The sequence below is a fragment of the Parasteatoda tepidariorum genome, chromosome 4, assembly GCF_043381705.1.
Source record: "Parasteatoda tepidariorum isolate YZ-2023 chromosome 4, CAS_Ptep_4.0, whole genome shotgun sequence".
Taxonomy (NCBI): domain Eukaryota; kingdom Metazoa; phylum Arthropoda; class Arachnida; order Araneae; family Theridiidae; genus Parasteatoda; species Parasteatoda tepidariorum.
Genome location: NC_092207.1, coordinates 65,583,287 through 65,603,050, shown reverse-complemented (window position 1 = coordinate 65,603,050; position 19,764 = coordinate 65,583,287). Strand labels below are relative to the sequence as shown.

Below are 19,764 nucleotides of genomic sequence, written 5' to 3'. Positions count from 1 at the left end.
TTTATTAATGTATTATAATCATATTATTAAATATATGTATCTCCTTAGAGATAATAAATATTTACTTTTTTATTGTTTTAAAGCTGCGTGTTTTTAAAATATTTCTTTATAAATATGTAAAATAAATAATAGGTATCTTTTGAACTAATTCTAGATGATCATATACATTTCAAAATCTAGTCTTGTTTTCTCAACTACATTTTTTGTCTCAAATTTAATGCCTAGCTTGAGCCTATGACTTTATTTATTTTACTTAATTTATTTATTACTTTGCGAGTATATTTTACTTATAATATTAGATGGTTTTCGAGGGGGGGGGGGGCGCTAAAAAGGTATTGTGCCCCGGGCGCGAGTTTAGCTCGCTACGGCACTGCAAAGCCAGGCATCACCTGAGAATATCTTGAACTGTTTAGGGCAGGACTGGAACGACATTCATTCCTCTCCCCGCTTAGTTTCGGACTTCCTAAATGTCAACGGATTTATTGATCTGGTCTGACTCCGTCAGACCAGATTAATAAATCCGTAGCTCAAGTTAAGCGGGTTCGAATCGCACCGACCACAATACCAACGTAAAGATATCCTCAGTGGTAGACGGATCATGGGTTAGAGACTCCTTGCCTTGAAGCTTACCGAGGGAGTTTTTCCTCTCCATGTAACTCATTTTCAGGTTAGTTAAATCAAAAAGTCTTCCACGAAGGCTAATTTCTCCCAATACTTGATCCAGGAGGTTCCTTTGTCTTCTGGAATGGGTTCAGAATTACAAGGTTACGGAGTTGAACATTGGCAGTCGTAAACCTAAAATTGGGTCGGCTGCTGTTCAACGTCGGTTTAAAATAAAATAAAATTCTCTATGGCCTCCAAAAGTAAAGGTAGCATAGAATTAAGTGGACATTTTACTTGGAAGAAATGTTCACCAAACAGTTCGGTATTGAAAGTGTTATAAGAATTCATATAAATAGCAAGAGGGACAGAACTAGAATCTATTCAATTGCCTTCGAAACATAAGCTTCTGTCGGTTATTTCAGTTATGTATTATCAATAGTTGGCGTTACAGTTCTGCAGTTTTTTTTCATTCCGTGGTTATGTGAATTATAGCAAACTTAGATTGTTTCTCGATATTGTTTTTCCTCATACAATTTTTAAACTAATTGACCTATAGGAGTGTTTTAAAAACATTTTGAAAGAAGCCAAATTTCAACTCGCAGTTACCTATTTTTTTCCCTCACACCTCCCATAAGCTAGTTTTCAATAAAATTATGAAAAATTCCCCTTGAAATTGAAATTACGCTCGCAGCAACAAAATTTTAAGAAGAATTTTGAGCTTTCTTTCTTTAGTAAGACCGGGAAGTCTGTAGTATTGATATGCTCTGATAGTAGCAACGCATTATCCTTTGTATGTTAGGGTTAAAGTGTACTTGTTTTTAAGAGCTATTTGTATTTAATTTGAAAACAAAACATTCAGAAAAATTTTTTTATTCAATTACATTGATAATTTAAAATTTTATTTATTACCTTTTTCAGGAAGTAATGAATTTCCTAGCGAAGAAGGCTGCCATTTATTACACCTTCCCGTATAAAGTTGGGCTGTGTCTTCCATCTGGCTGCAATTTAGATGAAATTGATCAAGTCGTGAAAACAAGTGAGCCAAAACTTTATTTCTACAACTCATTACGAATTAGAATGAAAATAATCGCCCAAAAGATATATTTATTAATTATTTTTTTTTATATTTCTAGTGGCGAATAAATTGTTTTTATCAGCTGATGTTACTGTCAAATATTGTGAAATTAAAGAACCTGCTCACTACTCACTAGTTCATATGATCGCTGTGTAAGTTACTTTTTCTCTCACTATTTTTTATATTTTATTAATTTGTTCTTAGTAGTAACATGTTTTACAACGAGGGAAAATATTTGTAAGGACTCTTTTGATACATATTCTTAGAAAACTTGACAAAAATGAAATAAAAGTATACAATATTGTTGACAGCTTTAGTTCTTTAAAGCACGTTAAGATCCGGATATGTAAGAAATTAAAAAGTTAAATAATAAATATCTCACATTTCACTGGTTTGTAGTGCATGTACTGTTCCTCTACACATTGGATAGTTTTTTTCGTAGCAGAATCAGTGTAACTTCCTAAAGTAAGTAATTAAAATAAGAAATAAAAATGAACTTTTTATGTATCTAAATCACCTTGTTGGGATAGATTACGCGAAAAAGGATTGTTCATCAAAAGCATAATTTGATGAATCTATTGTAAACTAATAAGAGTGCGATTTCTGGCCATATTTATGGCATTTCTTGTCGCAGGAAAGTCGATAATATTTAAATATTGCTCGATTTTGTGGGTAACCTCAATTTTTCGAATGTGATTATAGTGAATACGCATCTATGTACAGAAAGAAATCATCGTAAAATTACAATACACGGCGTAATACACAATTGAAATAAAAACAGGGCAAGGTTTCGCAATCTTATAATGGATTTCGTTATTTCATGTACTTTTATTGGAACCGAGATAGCCTGGTTGGCAGAGCGCTGGACTCACGTTCGTGAGAACGAAAGTTCGAATCCGGGTGGCCAAAAACTCCCAGTGTAGTAAATTTTGACTGGTGCATGTTAAATCTGTCTGGTCACAAAGTCCTTCATATTGCCTTAACAAATTATACCTCAGGGGGTACTGAATTGGAGATTGATCGTTCTCTGGTTTAGGTGAAAATTACGATTTGTGGATGAATGAATGGATGTAAGGATGTGTCCGCCCCGTAAACGGGTGCGTCGTATGGGTGTGGTAGAAGCTGAATTCTTGGCCATAGATGACGCCACTGGAAAGCAAGCACTATCACTCCCCCTTGCCTTAATGGTCTACTACAACAACATGTAGTTTCGTTATTGAAACAGTAAATCATTTTACAAATTTAAATTTTGCCGAGCTAAATTCGAAAGAAAAAAAGAGCTGACCAGAGCATTTGCAACGCGTTAGTAGATAGGTCGCAAGGTAATATTTTTAAAATGGTAGCAAAATCGAGAAAAAGTTGATGTCTTAAGTAATTCGTATCCACCGAAAAAGTTTTTAACTTCAGCGAACTGTGTACGGGAGCAAAAATTATTAGGAATGTTTCTGTTATGCTCAAATGGAAGCTAAATTTGAATATTTTTAGTAGCTTTGAGAAACTTTAATTACCACTATGGATATTTTTTTCGAACATAGAAAATATGACTTAGAATAACTCCAGTGAAAAACCTAATGGTTGTATGGCAACGGAAAGATGAAAATGAATAAAAAAATATGGGAAGTTATATAGTGCACTTTTGTTTAGCCGCAAATTGATTCGTCTATTATCTAAGATTTTCTAGTTCCATTCATTCACTCATTTACTTTACTTAGTGTATCAAAAGTAATTATAACAGCTTGCGCACGTTTTTTTATTTGCAAATTTATTCGTTAGTTGTTTCATTCATTCACTCATTTACTTTGCTTTGTGTATCAAAAGTAATTATAACAGCTGGTGTAAGTTTTTTTATTCGCAAATTGATTTTTCTAATACCTGATCCATTAGACCCATTCATTTACTCATTTATTTCACTTTATGTATCAAAATTAATTATAACAACAGCTAGTGCATGTTTTTTTATTGGCAAATTGAGTCGCTAGTTCCATTCAGTCACTCATTTACTTTGCTTTGTGTATCAAAAGTAATTATAACAGCTGGTGTAAGTTTTTTTTATTCGCAAATTGATTTTTCTAATACCTGATCCGTTATTCCCATTCATTCACTCATTTATTTCACTTTGTGTATCAAAATCGATTATAATAACAACTAGTACATGTTTTTTTATTCGCAAATTGATTTGCCCATTGTCTGATTCGCTAGTGCCATTCATTCACTCATTTACTTTGCTTTTGTGTATCAAAAGTAATTATAAGAGCTATCGCTTATTTCTTATTCGCACATTTATTCTCCCATTATCTGATTCATTAGTCCCATTCATTCACTCATTTATTTCACTTTGTGTATCAAGAATTATTAAAACATTAAATGCATTTTTTTATTCACAAATTGATTCGCCCATTATCTGATTCGCTTGTTTCCTTCATACACTTATTTATTAACTTCACTTTATGTATCAAAAGTAATTAAAATATGTAATTTGTCAAACACAAATATAAATGAACGGTCGTCATAACAACAAGAAATATTGAACTACTACCTCAATTTAAATGATACTTGCTAAACTCTTTCAAGCTAATGTAAGCTTATGAATTTAGGAAAATGGACATTCTAATTTAAAATGCATTTTTACATTGCTATTACAGTTTCTAATATAAGTAAAATGCATTATTATTAAATTAATTATAATTAAAAATTAATTAATGAAAAAATTAATTCCTAAATTCGTTTTTTAACGATCTTTATTCGTTATCAGTAAATTTAAATGCAGTAGAAGCGTTTATAAGGAATCATTTTTCTGTAAAATTCACTTGGACTTTGATGAAGGTAATGTGTTGTTTCTATGCTTTAAGTTGCTATCTAGTGGAAATTCCAGAAACTTGTAAATTACCCACCGTAAAGTTGCCAAGGTATAGTTTGACGTGAAAATATCATATTTCGAAAAAAAGTATTGCTTATCCCGTTGCCGCAAGCACTTCATGTAGCAAATCAACATTTAACCTCAAACAATAATTTTTTTTAAACCATTTCAAACACATAAAAATTTGCGTCGTATTTTGCGAGTTTACCAACTGATAGGTTCCTTTTGTAAGTTGAAAATGAAATGTACGAAATGATTATTGAGTTATTCACTTAAATATTTGAATCACCATCTTAAATCTACTTTAGAAAAATTCGTTCGTTTTGGAACTAAGAGAAGAGTGCATTCAATACAGAAACATACCAACAAATACTAAAAACGAGTTACTAACGTATAACATGCATGCTATTTTATTTTTGCGATTTTATTACAATTGTTTAATTTCTCATGGTTTTGATTTCTAAAGTTACAAGTTAGAAGTAACAAAGAAATGTTTTGAGGGTCATTTATTTCAAGGAACATAATTGAACAGCGATGAAGTTCAAGGAAAGAGAATAATAAAATTTTGTTTATGAAGGGGAAAACATTGCATTTAAATAGATGAGTTGTTACGCATCGCTGACTTGAACATTATAAATTACATATGCAACGCATGGTTACGGAAGAAAACTTGCATATTTAAATTTACATCAAGTGTTTGATTATAGATAAACAATCTTTAAAAAAATTTGGCAATATCATACATAAGTGACAAGCACGAGTACAGCGAAGGAGCCAACTAGAATCAAAACAGAATTTCAGAATTTTTAAAGCACAGTTAAATCAGTATTAGACATATTATAAATTAATGAAAAATTTCAATCTCCCTCTGCTGTAATTGATGAATTGAGTGTTAGCTTTACAATGATATTATTTGTAATTAAAGTTAGATTTTATAATACAGCAGATGTGCCGAAAATAAATGGAAACAGAATTTCAAATTCAGATTTTCGGAATTTCAAAAACATAGCTAAATCAGCATCGAACTTATTATAAATTAATGAGAAATTTCTATCTCCCTCTACTGTAATGGACGAATTGAGTGGTAGCTTTACCATTTTATTACTGTAATTAAAGTTAGCTTCTATAATGCAGCAGAGGTGCCAACTGGAATCAAAACATAATTTTAAAAACAGAATTTCAGAATTTCAAAAACATAGCGGATGAATTGAGTGTTAGCATAACTATGATATTATTTGTAATTAAAGTAAGCTTCAATAAATTAAAATCAAAATTATTTACAAAAAAATAAAGAAATCTGCATAAGCTTTGTTTTCTACTATTTTTCTGTGTTGCAAGACTTGTATTGCAAAAGTCATTGCAGTGGCTGATGTTACGAGAGCCAGGACTAAGTTCATTGTGAGCCCCTCAAAAAGAGCCATATTTTCATAGTTTGTGGTACTATATAGTATAATTTTTTCATTTTTTCATACCCTTTATGTAAAATTGTAGATTTTTTGTTAAGGAAATTTTCTGCAATTTTCTTTTAAAAAGTAATTTACTATTCCTAAACACTATATTTTTGGTAAAAAAATTTAGATCACTCCCGTAGCAGTCCCAAACCCCGGGAAAATGCTCCTTCTCCTCTCCCCTTGATTACGATACGGCCATTGCTCATGTTTGTTTTAGTTGAATCTTAAATTCGTCAAAGAAAAATAATTCTTATATTGTGAAATCTTTGTTCAAAAAATGATGCTGATTTAAAGTTACAGTAAATTTAAAATGCCGTTAAAATACAGAATTACTTCACACTATTTTTTATTAGTAAAGATTGTGTCCTTTTATTTATTAATATATAAATTACATGAATCATGTCATGAATTGTTCAAATTCTTTAAAATCATAAGCGATTTATTTCCTTTATTAACTTGTTTCCGTCATATAATGTCAGTTACTTTTTTATCCTATTGTTTCATCACCGATTATAAAATGTACCAAGTAATACCCTGATTTCAGTTTGATATTCAATTTTCGATTCGTAGCATTGATAGAAATTTTCCATTTTTTAGACTTGTTTGCAGTGCTTTGTTTGGTATCACGATTCTTAGTACGGCATATGAAATCTATTTAAAAAATAAAGAAAAGAAATGTTATGGTAAGTTTTTTGAATAAAATATTGCAATATTCACCCCTAATTTTTCTAACATTTAAGTTTAAAATTTTTAATTTAATTTATATACATAAAGAAAAGGAATATTCTCGATTTTTAGAAATATTTTCTCGTTTTCCTTTAGATCTTCATATTGAAAAAACAACCAGTGGAATTTCTTTTCCTTAATTTTTTTAAAACAAATTCTTAAATAGGAAACAATTATTTTTAAATAAGAAACTTTATTTAGCTTCAAAGCCAATGCAATGTCTTAAAATAAAAGTTTTCCAACTAAGTAGTAACTTATCTCTTGATTAAAAACTTCATTGACTTCAAAAATAACGTCTACATGTTTCAAGCGCTCAGAAACAGGCGTCCATTTTCAAGATTTAAAGATTCAATATTTGAAACAAAAATGATTTGAAATATTAAACGCAAATTTTCCAACGAAAAAATGGAAAAGTAAAATTGAGGTAAAATCCTAGTAAAATCCGCATTAGCTGAAGGAGAAAAATAGAGGAAAAACCGAACAATAAAACCACAGTGGCTGAGTGATTTGTTCTTTCGGCCACTGTGGCTCTGTTCTCTGCTACTCAGGGTTTGTCTAGTCTCATTCCCTACTTTTATTTTTTTATTTCCTTGTTGGACACATTGCTTTTTATATTTCAAACTCTTTTTGTTTCGTCTCATTCACATCTCACAAATCGTGAAAATGGGTACTTGATTTTACGCGCTTGAAACATGTGGACTGTTATTTCCTATTTATATATTTTCGAAATGAATAATCAAGTAACATATCAAGTAAATCAAGTAACATATTACAACATCAGTTTTTTTTGCATTATTTTTTTAATGACTAAAAATTTTTTTGTTTCATTTTAAGTGTGAAAGTTAATGATTTGAATTAAATTCTTTTTATTATTCAGGAAAACGAGATAAAGTGATCCTTACATTTTCACTGATATCGAATTTCAAAGCTTTGGTCAGCACTAAATCTTCTTATGAAAGGCTGGAGAGCATGCACGGAATTTTAGTTTTCGGAATTATGATGGTTGCTTTGATAAACACATATTTATATCCATTGTTTATGATGCACACGTATCGTAAGTACAAATTTAATATTATTAGCCGTCTTTGGTGACCAGTTTGGTCACCTTTCAAAGTTATCTAGTACAGCATGTACATTTTATTCGTCCTTAAATATTCTAATTCTTCAACCCCTTCTCCAATCGTTACATTTTAATTAGTTTTAAGCAACATAGTGATCAATGTTTTTCACCGTCTAGCTCTTACTCTCGCCAAAGTACTGAGACTTCATTTTTAACTATTGATCCATTTAATACTTTAATCAAATGAAAAAATCACTGATAAATAATCCGAAATTCATGAATGTAATCCCTAACATACATAAAAATAAAAATTCGAAATAATATGCTTTTACATGATTATGCTATTGAAATGCACGCCGACCGGCCTGTGTAGGGGGCAAGGAACTGTCCTTGCATCAGAAAGGTCCTGGGTTCGAATCCCGGGCAAGGCATGGATGTTTCTTTCTCTCTCTGTGTGTTCTATGTCCTAAGTCCTTTCTCCCTTGTGTGTGAATGTGATCCGCCCTATAAACGGGTTGTGGTTGTGTGAATGGCGTGGCAGAAGTCGAATTCCTGACCATAAATGGCGCCACTGAAAAACAGGAACACCCATACCCCCCCTGCCTAAACAGGAATACGACAAAAAAAAATTGAAATGCACAGAAACAACTCATGTAACAGTATTTTTTCTAAAGTTTGATTTTTAATTAAAAATATAAAAATTTTAATATAATTTTAAAATGGTTATAAAAAATAAAATTACAATCATTTAACATTTGCTTGTGTCGGTTTCAGGAAGTTAAACATACTACTAAAACCGATATTTTAATTAAACATTTAAGAAAGTTTCATTGTTATTTCGCAGAAATGAATATTTTTATGAAAAGTAATTAAAATATATATATATTAAATCAGTAAAATAGGACTTAAGTAACCTCTATTTCAAATGGAATGTTAACAATTTTTATCGTAGAGTGGCACGATGTCGAATAACTTCTTTTTTTGAATAAAAATTTCTTTACACATTTCATGTGAGTCACCTAATTTTTTTTAGAAAACGTTAATTGTTTACTTGTAATTTCTGCATTTGTATAAAAACTTGAAATTGGTAGCAAAGCCATTTCGTTTTCACTCAGTTTTTCAAAGAAATAACTTATTCGTTTCTGCCACAGACTGATCATTTAGAAGATCTACTTTCAGTACTCAAAGTATTCGTCATAAAAATGTTGTAAATAAAGTTGTACACCCTTGTGCAAATTAATTGAAACAAACTTAATAAATTCAGAAAACTAAGAGAAAATGCTATTTTAAATAAATTTATACAAACTCAAAAATTTTTAGTACATAATATGATCTCCACGACACTTTGGATTCCACTAATTTTTTACAGTCATTTATGATATTTGTGTCCTTGTACCACACATATATTAACGCCGTGATTAGCTTCTCCATAGTTGTACAGTCTATATTTAATAGGCGATTCTTGCATATGGCCCAGAGATTCTCAATTGGGTTGATATCCGGAGAGTTCCCTGGCCATTCCAATGTCTCAATTTGATTCTCAGACATGAATTTCTTGACAATTTTGGACGTATGGCAAGGAGCTAAATCCTGTTGAAAAATCCCTGTTCCATCAGGGTATCGTTTCTTCAACTCTGGAACAACTTTTTTACCCATAATAGTAATGCACTGCTCAGAACGCATCATACCGTCAATAGGCTGCCAAGGTCCAACCCCATTGTAACCGAAACAACCCCAAAACATCTTCTTTAAAAAACAAGAAAAAAAAGTTTGTTTCAATTAATTTACACAAGGGTGTAGTTTTGATGGCAAGTTTGTGCTAGATGCGATAAAACTTTGCTTAATACTTCTTCAATTTTTACCTCCATAAAACCAAATTATTTCTATTTTTTTAATAAAATAATTGATAATAACCTATTAATAAAATTCATGATACATTATACAAGGTAAAATATTGATCTAATGACGCTTAATACACAATAAAATACTTATATAATGGTAAATTACGTAATAAAACACTGAAAAAAATGCATGACTGTTCAGCGTGTTGAGTTTTATTGAAAAGCTTTTGGATATTTTTTTATCCAATTTTCATTACAAGTTACGCTTTCTCAAGTTTTGTTAATAAAAAAGCATATATCATAATAAGGGGACAACAAGTAAAATAAAGAATTTTTTTATCACAGCTTATAGCAAAATCATTTTGAAAGGTGTTAATGCTTCTTTGGTCACAGAAATTTTTGATGGATACCAAAAATGAACTTTCCTATGGATTTTGTGTTGCCAGCACAAGCATTTGAAACCATTAAGGATGTTTTACGAAAGCTCCATCGTAATGTGAAATGATGCCTTTTTTATGAATAATATGCTATTTTTATAACTGTTGTGAGTTTGCAACTGTTACTCACGACTGTTAAGTCACATTTCGACTATCTAAAGCCAGTGCTGTCTACTCTTGTTTTGAAAATGACACAAAACGTCAATATGGAGAAAAGCCACAATTTTGTAAAATAGATAAGCGTTTGTAGTCTAAATCTTTAATATTTAAAAACTTACTCCAATGCTGCATTACCTAGACTTATAAAAATTTGAAATAACTGAGAATAAGGCAGTTATTTTGATAATTTTCATCTAGGGGGGAAATATCTCCAAATTGGTGGTTTTTAAAAAAAGTTTAATTACTTATGAAATATTTAAGTTATTCGTCTGCTCTAAAGCAGCTATAGTTCTTCACGGCAAGATTATATATATCGCTTAATATCTTCGCATTGCTTCAAGTGCAAGGTACTTAAACTATGGCTTTTTCCTCCTTATCGACAGAGCTTCGAAAAATAGCGTTGAAAAATGGTTATAGTTTTCTGACTGTTTAAGAATGGCCACCTTATTAAACAGACTTTAATTTAACGGATTTTATTTTTTTTAGTTCATCTTGAAGACAAAAGTTTGCGTTTAACCTCGTAAGACATTGGCACCCTAAAATATCCTCGTGTGAAAGTTTTGGGTTCTTGAAATATCCAACATTTGAAATTCGACAGTTAATAAATATGGTGTAGTTAGTAATTTTTTCAAGTTTATTTAAAAGCTTGGTTGTACCATTAAAAATAATATTAAAATGTTGTATTATACACCGAAGAGCCATTACATTATGACTACCCTCCATCTATAACAGTGGGCTCGCCCAGGTTTCCATGGTTTCTCGCATAGAAACAATATTTTCATGGGGCAGATTAGGACTCATAATCCTCATAGAACCATCCCTGACGTCTGTAAGTCACCTGAACATAGTTGCAGATCAGGTTTACCCATTCATGGCAATAGTTTTTCCTGCGGGGGATGGTGTTTACCAACAGGATAATGCACCATGTCATAAGGGTCGAATCGTCATGGATTGGTTCGAAGAACATTCCAGTGACTTTCAAGTCATGTCTTGGCCCCCAAATTCACCTGACCTGAATCCAATAGATCATTCGTGGTCCTACTTGGGAAACAAAATTCGTGCTGCCACGCTAACCTCTCACAATGTAAGGGAATTGCAGGACCAGTTGGTGAGCACTTGGTACCAGATACCTCAGACTACCTATCAGCACCTTGTGGAATCAATGCCACGGCGGGTGCTAGCAATTTTGAGGGCTAAAGGTGGTCCTTCATGTTATTAGCAAGGTGGTCATAATGTAATGGCTCTTCGGTGTTGTTATTGTGCATAAATTTCATAAAAACATAATAGCTCCGTGAAAAAATTAAAACATTTCAGCTTATTTATTTAAAACTTTTGATTTTACATCCGATATAATTTTTTTTGCTTAGTTGCGATGGAATTTCTATTTCTATTTTATATTTAATCGAGTTTCGGAGAGAAGGTTCACATATACAGTTAAAATTTTCATAGAAATTTTTACTATTTTTGAAATTTTTTCGGTTCACACAGTAAAAGAATTGGATCAAAATATAGTAAAAGGTACCGGTGCTCAGGGTGCCGGTACTTTTTACTGTTGAATCTATTTTTACCGGAGCATGTTACGGATCAAGAAGAAAATCTGATATACCGTAATTCTTACAGTAATAATTGCCAGTCTTTGACACATTCTAATTTAATAAGTTTTACTGCAAAAATTACGCTTAATATTTTACGTTAAAAATAGAGCTTACGATAAATTGGATTTTAAGATTGATGCAATCAAATTACCAGTACTCTATACCGTAACTTGACCCAGAATTTTTACAGTACGTAGCAATGAATTATAACTATTGATTTAATTACAGCTTACATGTAATTGTTTCAGATTCTCTTATGAGTGTCTATGAAATGCTGAGATATCCAATGGGTCAAATTATCATGAACAACCATGTTGTTGTAGATACATTTTTGGTTGTAAGGTATTTCATTTTTGATTTTCATTTGTAATTAATTTTAGCATAATGAATTTAAAAAAAAATGTATTTAGTGCTATATTTTAGTACCGAAATTAACGGAATTCAATTAGACACGGAGAGAAAAAACTGATAATATTGCATTGCCTAAAAAAAGAGAAAAAACATTAAAAGTAAAAAAAATATATATATATATATACTGACATAAAAATAATCGTAAAACTCTGACATAAAAGCTCTTAAAATCAAAGTATTGTAATATTAATGGAAAATCATAACAAAATCAAGTTGAATTTCGAAATTTTCCAAATTCGAATGTAGTATCCTGGGCCAGCCACAGTTGGCTCAGGAGTTAGAGCTCTATCATCCCCATGATGTAACCCGGATCTGAATTCCAGGGATGGTTGGTTAATAAGAATTCCGCATTCGGACTCAGTGGTTGACGGATCATGGGTTAGAGTCCCTTTGCTGTCAGGCCAGCCGTGGGTGGCTTATGTGGTTTTTCATTCCATGTAATGCAAATGCGGGTTAATTGTAAAAAAAGGTCTCCGCCAAGGAAATTTTCTCCCAATACTTGGTCTAGAAGTTTCCTTGTCTTCTGGATTGAGTTCAAAATTACTAGGCTACGCAGTTGAAAATTGTTAGTAGTAAACTCAAAATGGGTCAGCAGTTCAATGATTTAAAATAACATTAAATGTTGTATCCTGATTATCCAAATTGAATTATCCGACACATCTAATCATCTGAAATCCAATCTGTAGAGGGAATTTACTACTTATTTTAAAATTATTTTACCTATATCATGATTCTCTATTAAAAACGAATAATACTAATTATCTTCGATTTATGTGAATCGTTATAAATGATCGGTTAAGCTTGTGAATATAATCAAATCATACTGAAGAGATCCGATATTATATAATTTGACTTGAATATAAGGTGTTAAAGATGTTAGATGTAAATTAATTTTAAAATAACTTTCACAAAATTAAATTACATTTTTAATAAAATATTCTTACTTGTACAATTTTAGTATACCTTGTATTATTTTATTTTAACATAATATTATTTTCATAGCGGTGCCTGGATTACCTATATGGCCCTCAAACTGTGCCACATGCAGCTTGAAAAATTCGATTTTAAACTTTTTATTTTGTATAAACTTTGGAGGTAAGTTCTTAAATTCAATATTTTGTATTGTTTTCCTAGTTTTGATTAGATATTTCATAAGTATGAGTATTTACATGTGATCCTTGCTCCATGATTGTTAGAAATAAATTCAACGTTAGCATATCATTTGTATTATCAACTCTTATAAATTTCGTATATTTTTTAATGAATTTAATATTCTATTTGAATTATAATTCTTTGTAATTATATTTTTGAGTTACAATTTTTTGCCCTTAAAGGCTTGCGTGTTTTAAAGCAGATTTTACGGTTATTGGGGTACTGTAAAGTAAACGTTATTTTATTTTTTTGGAGTGGGGGGGGGTATTTGTCTTCTTTACAACTAAATTTGAAATTGTCTGATCTTGGTATTAACCAGAAATCTAGGTTTTTAAAATTTTAAATAGATATAAATTCGATTTTAACTAAGTTATTATATTTTACGAAAATAAAAATCTTAATTCAAGTGAGCTGATTTTTTTTTATTATGTTATAAATCTAGGATTTCAGGAGAGTGATCAATGAAAAGAATAACAGTGTACCCTAAAACTGACTAAAAAATCTCCAAACTCATGCTGAATAATATGACTCAAATTACATAGATTTTACGACATGAAACCGAAGACCGAACAAAATTCTGATTTTGGCGGCAACATTTTCTTCTTAAGTCATATCGTCATGACGGTTCTTCAATGCTTCTTCTACATTCGTGCGTTTCTTGCTGAGTAGCTTATGCCAAGATATTTTGATTAAAAATTAACTTTTAAAATATATTGGATATAAAGTCATAATGATACTTCATTGCTTCCTCTTCTTTTACATTCATGCCTTTCTCTTCATCATTCTCTGGCCTGAATAGCCTATACTAAGATATTTCGATTGAAAATTAAACTTTAAAAATCTGGTATATCTGGTATCTAATATATATAATTCTCTTACGTTGCTCCCAAATTTTGGCTATATTTCTTTTCCGCCAGTGGCAACTTTTGCTTTGTTTTGTTTACGTTACTATCTCTCTTACACGGCGACAAAAAAAACCGCATTACAACTCCCCGAATGGCAACGCTAGAAAATCGACCAATGATTGCCGCTAAAAATTTCACATGCCAAATCTAGGTGAGGTGGCTCAACATACAAGCGAAATAACCAGAGAGCATCAGCAATCTCATACTATTAAGCTAGACAGAAGTGAGTAGTCTTTGTCGATAGATCTCTATTTTAGTATTTTGTGGAAAGCGCTTTTTTTTACGAATTAATATATTGCGAATTTATTTGACGATTTTTGATTTATATCACGAATTATACTATAGCATATTTCTAATAGGTTTAATGAATTACATGTCATTTATTTGCATTCAAATTTATTTTAATGACTTAGTATTTACTAAAAAGATGTAATTTTTTTTTAAAAAAAAGTTTTTATATGGAATTGAATGATTGTTTTGAATTCTTAGAATTTTGTGCATTTGCAATGTACCTATCAGTAGCGAGCGAAGCGAGTTCGGTTTGCGAAGCAAACCATATAAGATCGCGTTGCAATTTTCGGGGGTTGGCGAGCATTAGCGAGCATTGGGCGCAGCCCACTAATAATAAATAATTAATCGAATATATCTAATATATTGGATATAATATTACATGGTTACTGAAATAAACATTTTCACGTAATTGCAGTAAATTTAAGTGTTTATGTGCATTTTCGATTTTGTACTTTATATTAAAAAATAATTATGGTGTGAGTTATCTATAATTTTTTTTCCAGAATTATACCTTTGTACTATTTTATTATACTAATGTCAACGCTGACTTCTGTTATGGGCTCTGGACCTAACTTTAAAGAAGCTTTGAAATTTTCTGTAGAGAATTGTAATAATTACTGGTGGAGAAATCTACTATTTATTAATAATTTCTTCGATTTTGATGATATGGTATGTATTATTGCTTTAACTATGTCACAAAATTTAATTACTTCTTGTTCTAATTGCAAGTTTTGATAATTTTATAATTCTGGGTGTTTAGTTTATATATTTTTTTATCTAATTATTAACTAATTTATATTTTTTTTTAAATATTTTTTTAAATATCTTTTTCTTATTGAAAATAAGAAAACATGTTTGTGTGTAGTTTGGAGAATTTTTATAGTTTTATAGCTAATCACCATTATAGGACTAAATTGGAGCAGCATTTTTATTCATTAGAAATCACTTGTTTTATTAAAGCGAAAAATTTGCAATGAAAAAATAATGCATAATCTGAGACTTATTCGCATTAATGATATAAAAAGCGTAATAAAAATATATTTTTAGTTTCGGTATGTTAACTAATGTGTTATTAATCTGTTATAGTGTCTAACACATTCCTGGTACATCTCTTGTGATTTTCAGTTATATTTTTCTACGTTACTAGTCCTTTTGCCACTTTTAAAGTAAGTAAATTATAAACTGCATAGTTGTTTATTTATTTATGATAACTTTCTTTATATCAGGGTCTTATAAAAATTCAAACTAATAAAACGAAATATTTGAAGAAAAATAATTTTGCCGACAGTATGTGTATTTCAAAACTACTTGTTAAAAATATACACAGAAATTCAAAACATTGTGAAATGTAGAATTTGCATTAGCGCAAATGGGATTTTAATGGCCATTTGCAAACTTAAAATATTTTTCTCCTAACAGTATTTTCCTCTCAGAGTAATTTTAACTGCGCGCACACACACAAGAAAAATGCCGATGTTTTTAAACTTGAATTTAAGAAAACTAGAAAGATATAGAAATGTACAGTTTGATGTGCTTCGCCTAAGTTATTTGAAATTTATTTTAACCAAATTTCAAAGTTCGTAATAAAGTTTGTCAAGAAAAAATGTTAAATAACTGAGAAAAACTACAAAACAATGTTTTAAAAATTGAAAATTATTTGCAGGCAAAAAGAGTAATTCAGACTGAGGTCGAAATTAACAGACGCCGGCGAATATATTTTTCTAGAATATTTTTTCTATGTCTAAAAAGCAGCTGATAACATTGTCTTATAGTTTTCAGTTAGCAACGCTATCTGCATATGAACTTTGAGACTAATTTCACGTTCTAGGACTCTATCTTAATGGTTCCAGGGAGTCATCTCGAATATGCTAATTAATTTAGTGCGGGTGATATTTTAAGTTATAGAAAACAAGATAAAATCTTTTTCATTTGAATAAACATACCTTTTTGCGATGATTCGGATTTTCGACTCCCAGTTCTCATGTTTTGGTCAAGAGAGCGATTCAAAGTTCGGATTTCTTAATGTTAACTTTCCTTTTTGCATATTTTGCCATATCTCGAGAACTTTTTAAGGGAATTGAAAATTTTTGGAGACAATTAGAAAATTCGTTTATAGAAATATAATTAAATGCAAAAACTAAATTTTAGCATATATTTATTATTTGTTATCATTTTATTTAATAACAGTCGAAAATATTTTGAATTTACATCATTTCAAATTGTGTAATTTTACATAACGAAATGCAAAATTTGAGTGAAATCGGCTGAATAGTTCCTGCAAAATCGAATTTTAAGAAAGTCGTATTGAAATTCGATTAAGTGTTTACAACTCGATTAAGATTCGATAAAGGTCGATTATTACATGATTGAGATCTATTCGATTAAATGCTTTTAGCTGCATTAAGGATTTCTAAATTGAACGATAAACGGTTTGCTAAAAGTAATTTTTATGCAAATTTTATGTAAAAAAAACTGTTAGACAGCGAGAGTATCAAAGTTCTAAGTTGGACTACAATTTTTGAGGTTATGAAAGCAAAAGGAAATTAAAAGTCTCTGATTTACTGCATGAATTGATTTTTCATGGCTAATGATAAATGAAGAGTAGTAATTTATTTAGCATTACTTTATTTTTTAATTACCCATTAATTTACTTCATTACTTTCGCCATCTTATGAAATGTGTTCTACTTAAGCTTGCGTAACATGAATTTACTTTTAGGTCACAAACTATGGGACTAATTATAACCGTAGTGATTGTTATTGCTTCTGTAGTATACACTGGATTAATGACCTATCTATATGATCTAATACCAGGTCTAGACATTTCGTATATGGATAAAGAGTAAGTTCTTTTTAATTATCTTTAATCTAGAATATTGTTTTTGATAGTTGAAGAGCTGAGTGGGATGAAATTTCTTAAGGGATATTTAAATTACCTTGAGTGACATTTTTAAAGTGACAGCTTTTAAAGTAAATTCCCTGGTAACAGAAAATACAAATCATACCCTGATTTTATTATTAGTTCGTCATCATCCAATAAAAAAATATAAATTCCAAATATTTTAAATGTTTACATCATAGCATTTGTATTCGGGGAGTTTCAGGCAAGAGGTAGGATTTCTAAAGTTAGTCGCCGACAGCATATTGCTTAATGCGTTTGTTTTTTAATAAAAAAGGAGCACCAATTTAAAATGAAATTAGTAATATTTTACCAAATTAATACCAAACATCAAATTTAAATTGAAAATAATTTTTGAAAACATGTAGAATTTCTACTACGTGTTTTCAAAACAATGTGCTACAAGAAATTTTCCTATCGGGTAAAAGTTTACATGCACATTCAAACAAATAAGCAGCATTTTTTTCTCCTGCAGCGGGATAATTTATAATAGCACCAGGGAACAATTTTTTTTGTGTTTTTTGTTGCAGGTGCTTTTTTTTTAATAGAACTTTGATAATTTCGAATCACTAATTTAAAATCTGCAATTGGTTTCCTTCTCTAAGCTACAGTATTTTCTTTAAGTTTTTAGTCTATTTTTTGTACAACAAGTTTAAAAATAAGTTTACAAACAAACAAGTTCATAAACGTTATACGAACCATGGGATCATGTAAATATTGTGAGAAACTTCTACGGGCGTTAAGGCGCATCATCGGGATTTAAATTGCATGCGAACCAAGCCCGGAAATGTCATAGGCCATTGGTGACTCTTCCTTATGAACTGCTTCTTCGTGTGCTTCTGAACAGGTCATAATAATGAACCTTAGTTAACAGCGTATGAGGACATTTTCGGGCACAGCTTCCTATGTAATTTCCATTCTGATGATATATCCTAACTACCCTAGAAGTTTCTCGCAGCATTTATGATAACTCTCTTAGAAGTACATAGCAACATTTTGGTGACCTACTGTTCTATTCAACATTTTTAAACTCTTACATTTAAACAAAAAGTAAATTAAAATGGCACTAAAAAATTGGTTGTTTTAGGAACAACACTAATTTCAGTTTCAAAATCCCCTCACCCGAATTAGGCTAGGTAAAGTATTTTTATAAATGCAACAAGAAACTGTTTACAGTGTAACAGATAAAAACAATATTTATTACATATTTACTTAAATATTTTCATTGCAGCTTTCGATCTGAGTCATACTTGAAAGTTATAGCAAATCCGTTAACTCATGCAGGACCCTATTTTCTAGGAGTTTTTGTGGGATACGCTGTAGCAGTGAAAAAAGATATTAAAATACCAAAAGTAAGTCATTCTAATTCTTCTTTTAAGCTAACATGAATAAGCCATTGAAGTGCTCATCAAGTGCCATTTATAAGAAAGCAAATCTTTCATCCTAAAAACCAGTTTTGTTACGAAAATATGAAGAAATGTAAACGTTTTTGAAACTGCTTGAAAACACTTATGAATATGACAAAAAAAAGGAAATGTTAGTTGTTTATTTTTATCTTCGTAACCAAGTTATGTTACTGGTAGTTAGTTACTTTATTTACATCGCACTAGGGCTATTGGCGACAATCTGGGAAGCATCCCTGAGGATGATCCAAAGACGTGCTCTCATCAATCTTGATCTTCAGCAGAGGGGATGGCTCCACTGATTTGGTAGCCCGAAGACTTGTGGGCGAGGTCAAACACTTTACGGTGGAGTAGTTTAACGAGAACCGATACCGCGTAACCTCAGTTTTTTCTCAAGTGCTCACCCACCCGCTTACTGACAGTAGTCAGCGATGCTTGCCTTCGTTGTTCTACTCTTAACCGTGTCTTCACTTTCAGTCAACTGCTGGACAGTTATGTTACGAAAATATGTAAGGTACACTTTCTGAAATTTCTTAAAAATACATAAAAGCATTGTAGAAATATTTCGAATATCTGTATTCATGGATATTCTCCAAGAAATATATCTAAGGGTAAAGGTAACTTTTAATTTTTTTAGAAATATAAATTATTATTCATTTTATTTCTTTAACAGAAATATCAGATACTTGGTTGGTTTATAGCTGTCTTATGTGGTGCATATACAATGTTGTGGACAATTGTCTGGCGATATTACACGCCTGGTTTATTAGAAACATCAATATTTGCTGCTCTCCAGCGAACTATCTGGGGAGCAGGTGTTGCTTGGATGTTATTCTGTTGTTGTACTGGACATGGAGGTAAGTCATTGATATGCTTATCAATAAATTTTTTTATTTTGAA

At 30.7% G+C, this 19,764-nt stretch overlaps 2 protein-coding genes across 2 annotated transcripts in view; both read left to right on the top strand.

Moving 5' to 3' along the window:
• Nucleotides 1–19,764, top strand: part of LOC107452389 (zonadhesin-like) — a 547,551-nt gene that overhangs the window by 125,199 nt on the left and 402,588 nt on the right. The window lies entirely within an intron of this gene.
• LOC107453577 (O-acyltransferase like protein) overlaps nt 1–19,764 on the top strand; it is a 37,308-nt gene that overhangs the window by 9,886 nt on the left and 7,658 nt on the right. Inside the window, exons 3-13 of the mRNA XM_043047163.2 lie at nt 1,522–1,639; nt 1,737–1,830; nt 6,584–6,669; nt 7,590–7,766; nt 12,053–12,146; nt 13,218–13,310; nt 15,067–15,232; nt 15,650–15,729; nt 17,282–17,404; nt 18,693–18,813; nt 19,538–19,721. Coding sequence (XP_042903097.1) covers nt 1,522–1,639; nt 1,737–1,830; nt 6,584–6,669; nt 7,590–7,766; nt 12,053–12,146; nt 13,218–13,310; nt 15,067–15,232; nt 15,650–15,729; nt 17,282–17,404; nt 18,693–18,813; nt 19,538–19,721 — 1,336 coding nt within the window. The remainder of the gene's footprint in view (nt 1–1,521; nt 1,640–1,736; nt 1,831–6,583; nt 6,670–7,589; nt 7,767–12,052; nt 12,147–13,217; nt 13,311–15,066; nt 15,233–15,649; nt 15,730–17,281; nt 17,405–18,692; nt 18,814–19,537; nt 19,722–19,764) is intronic.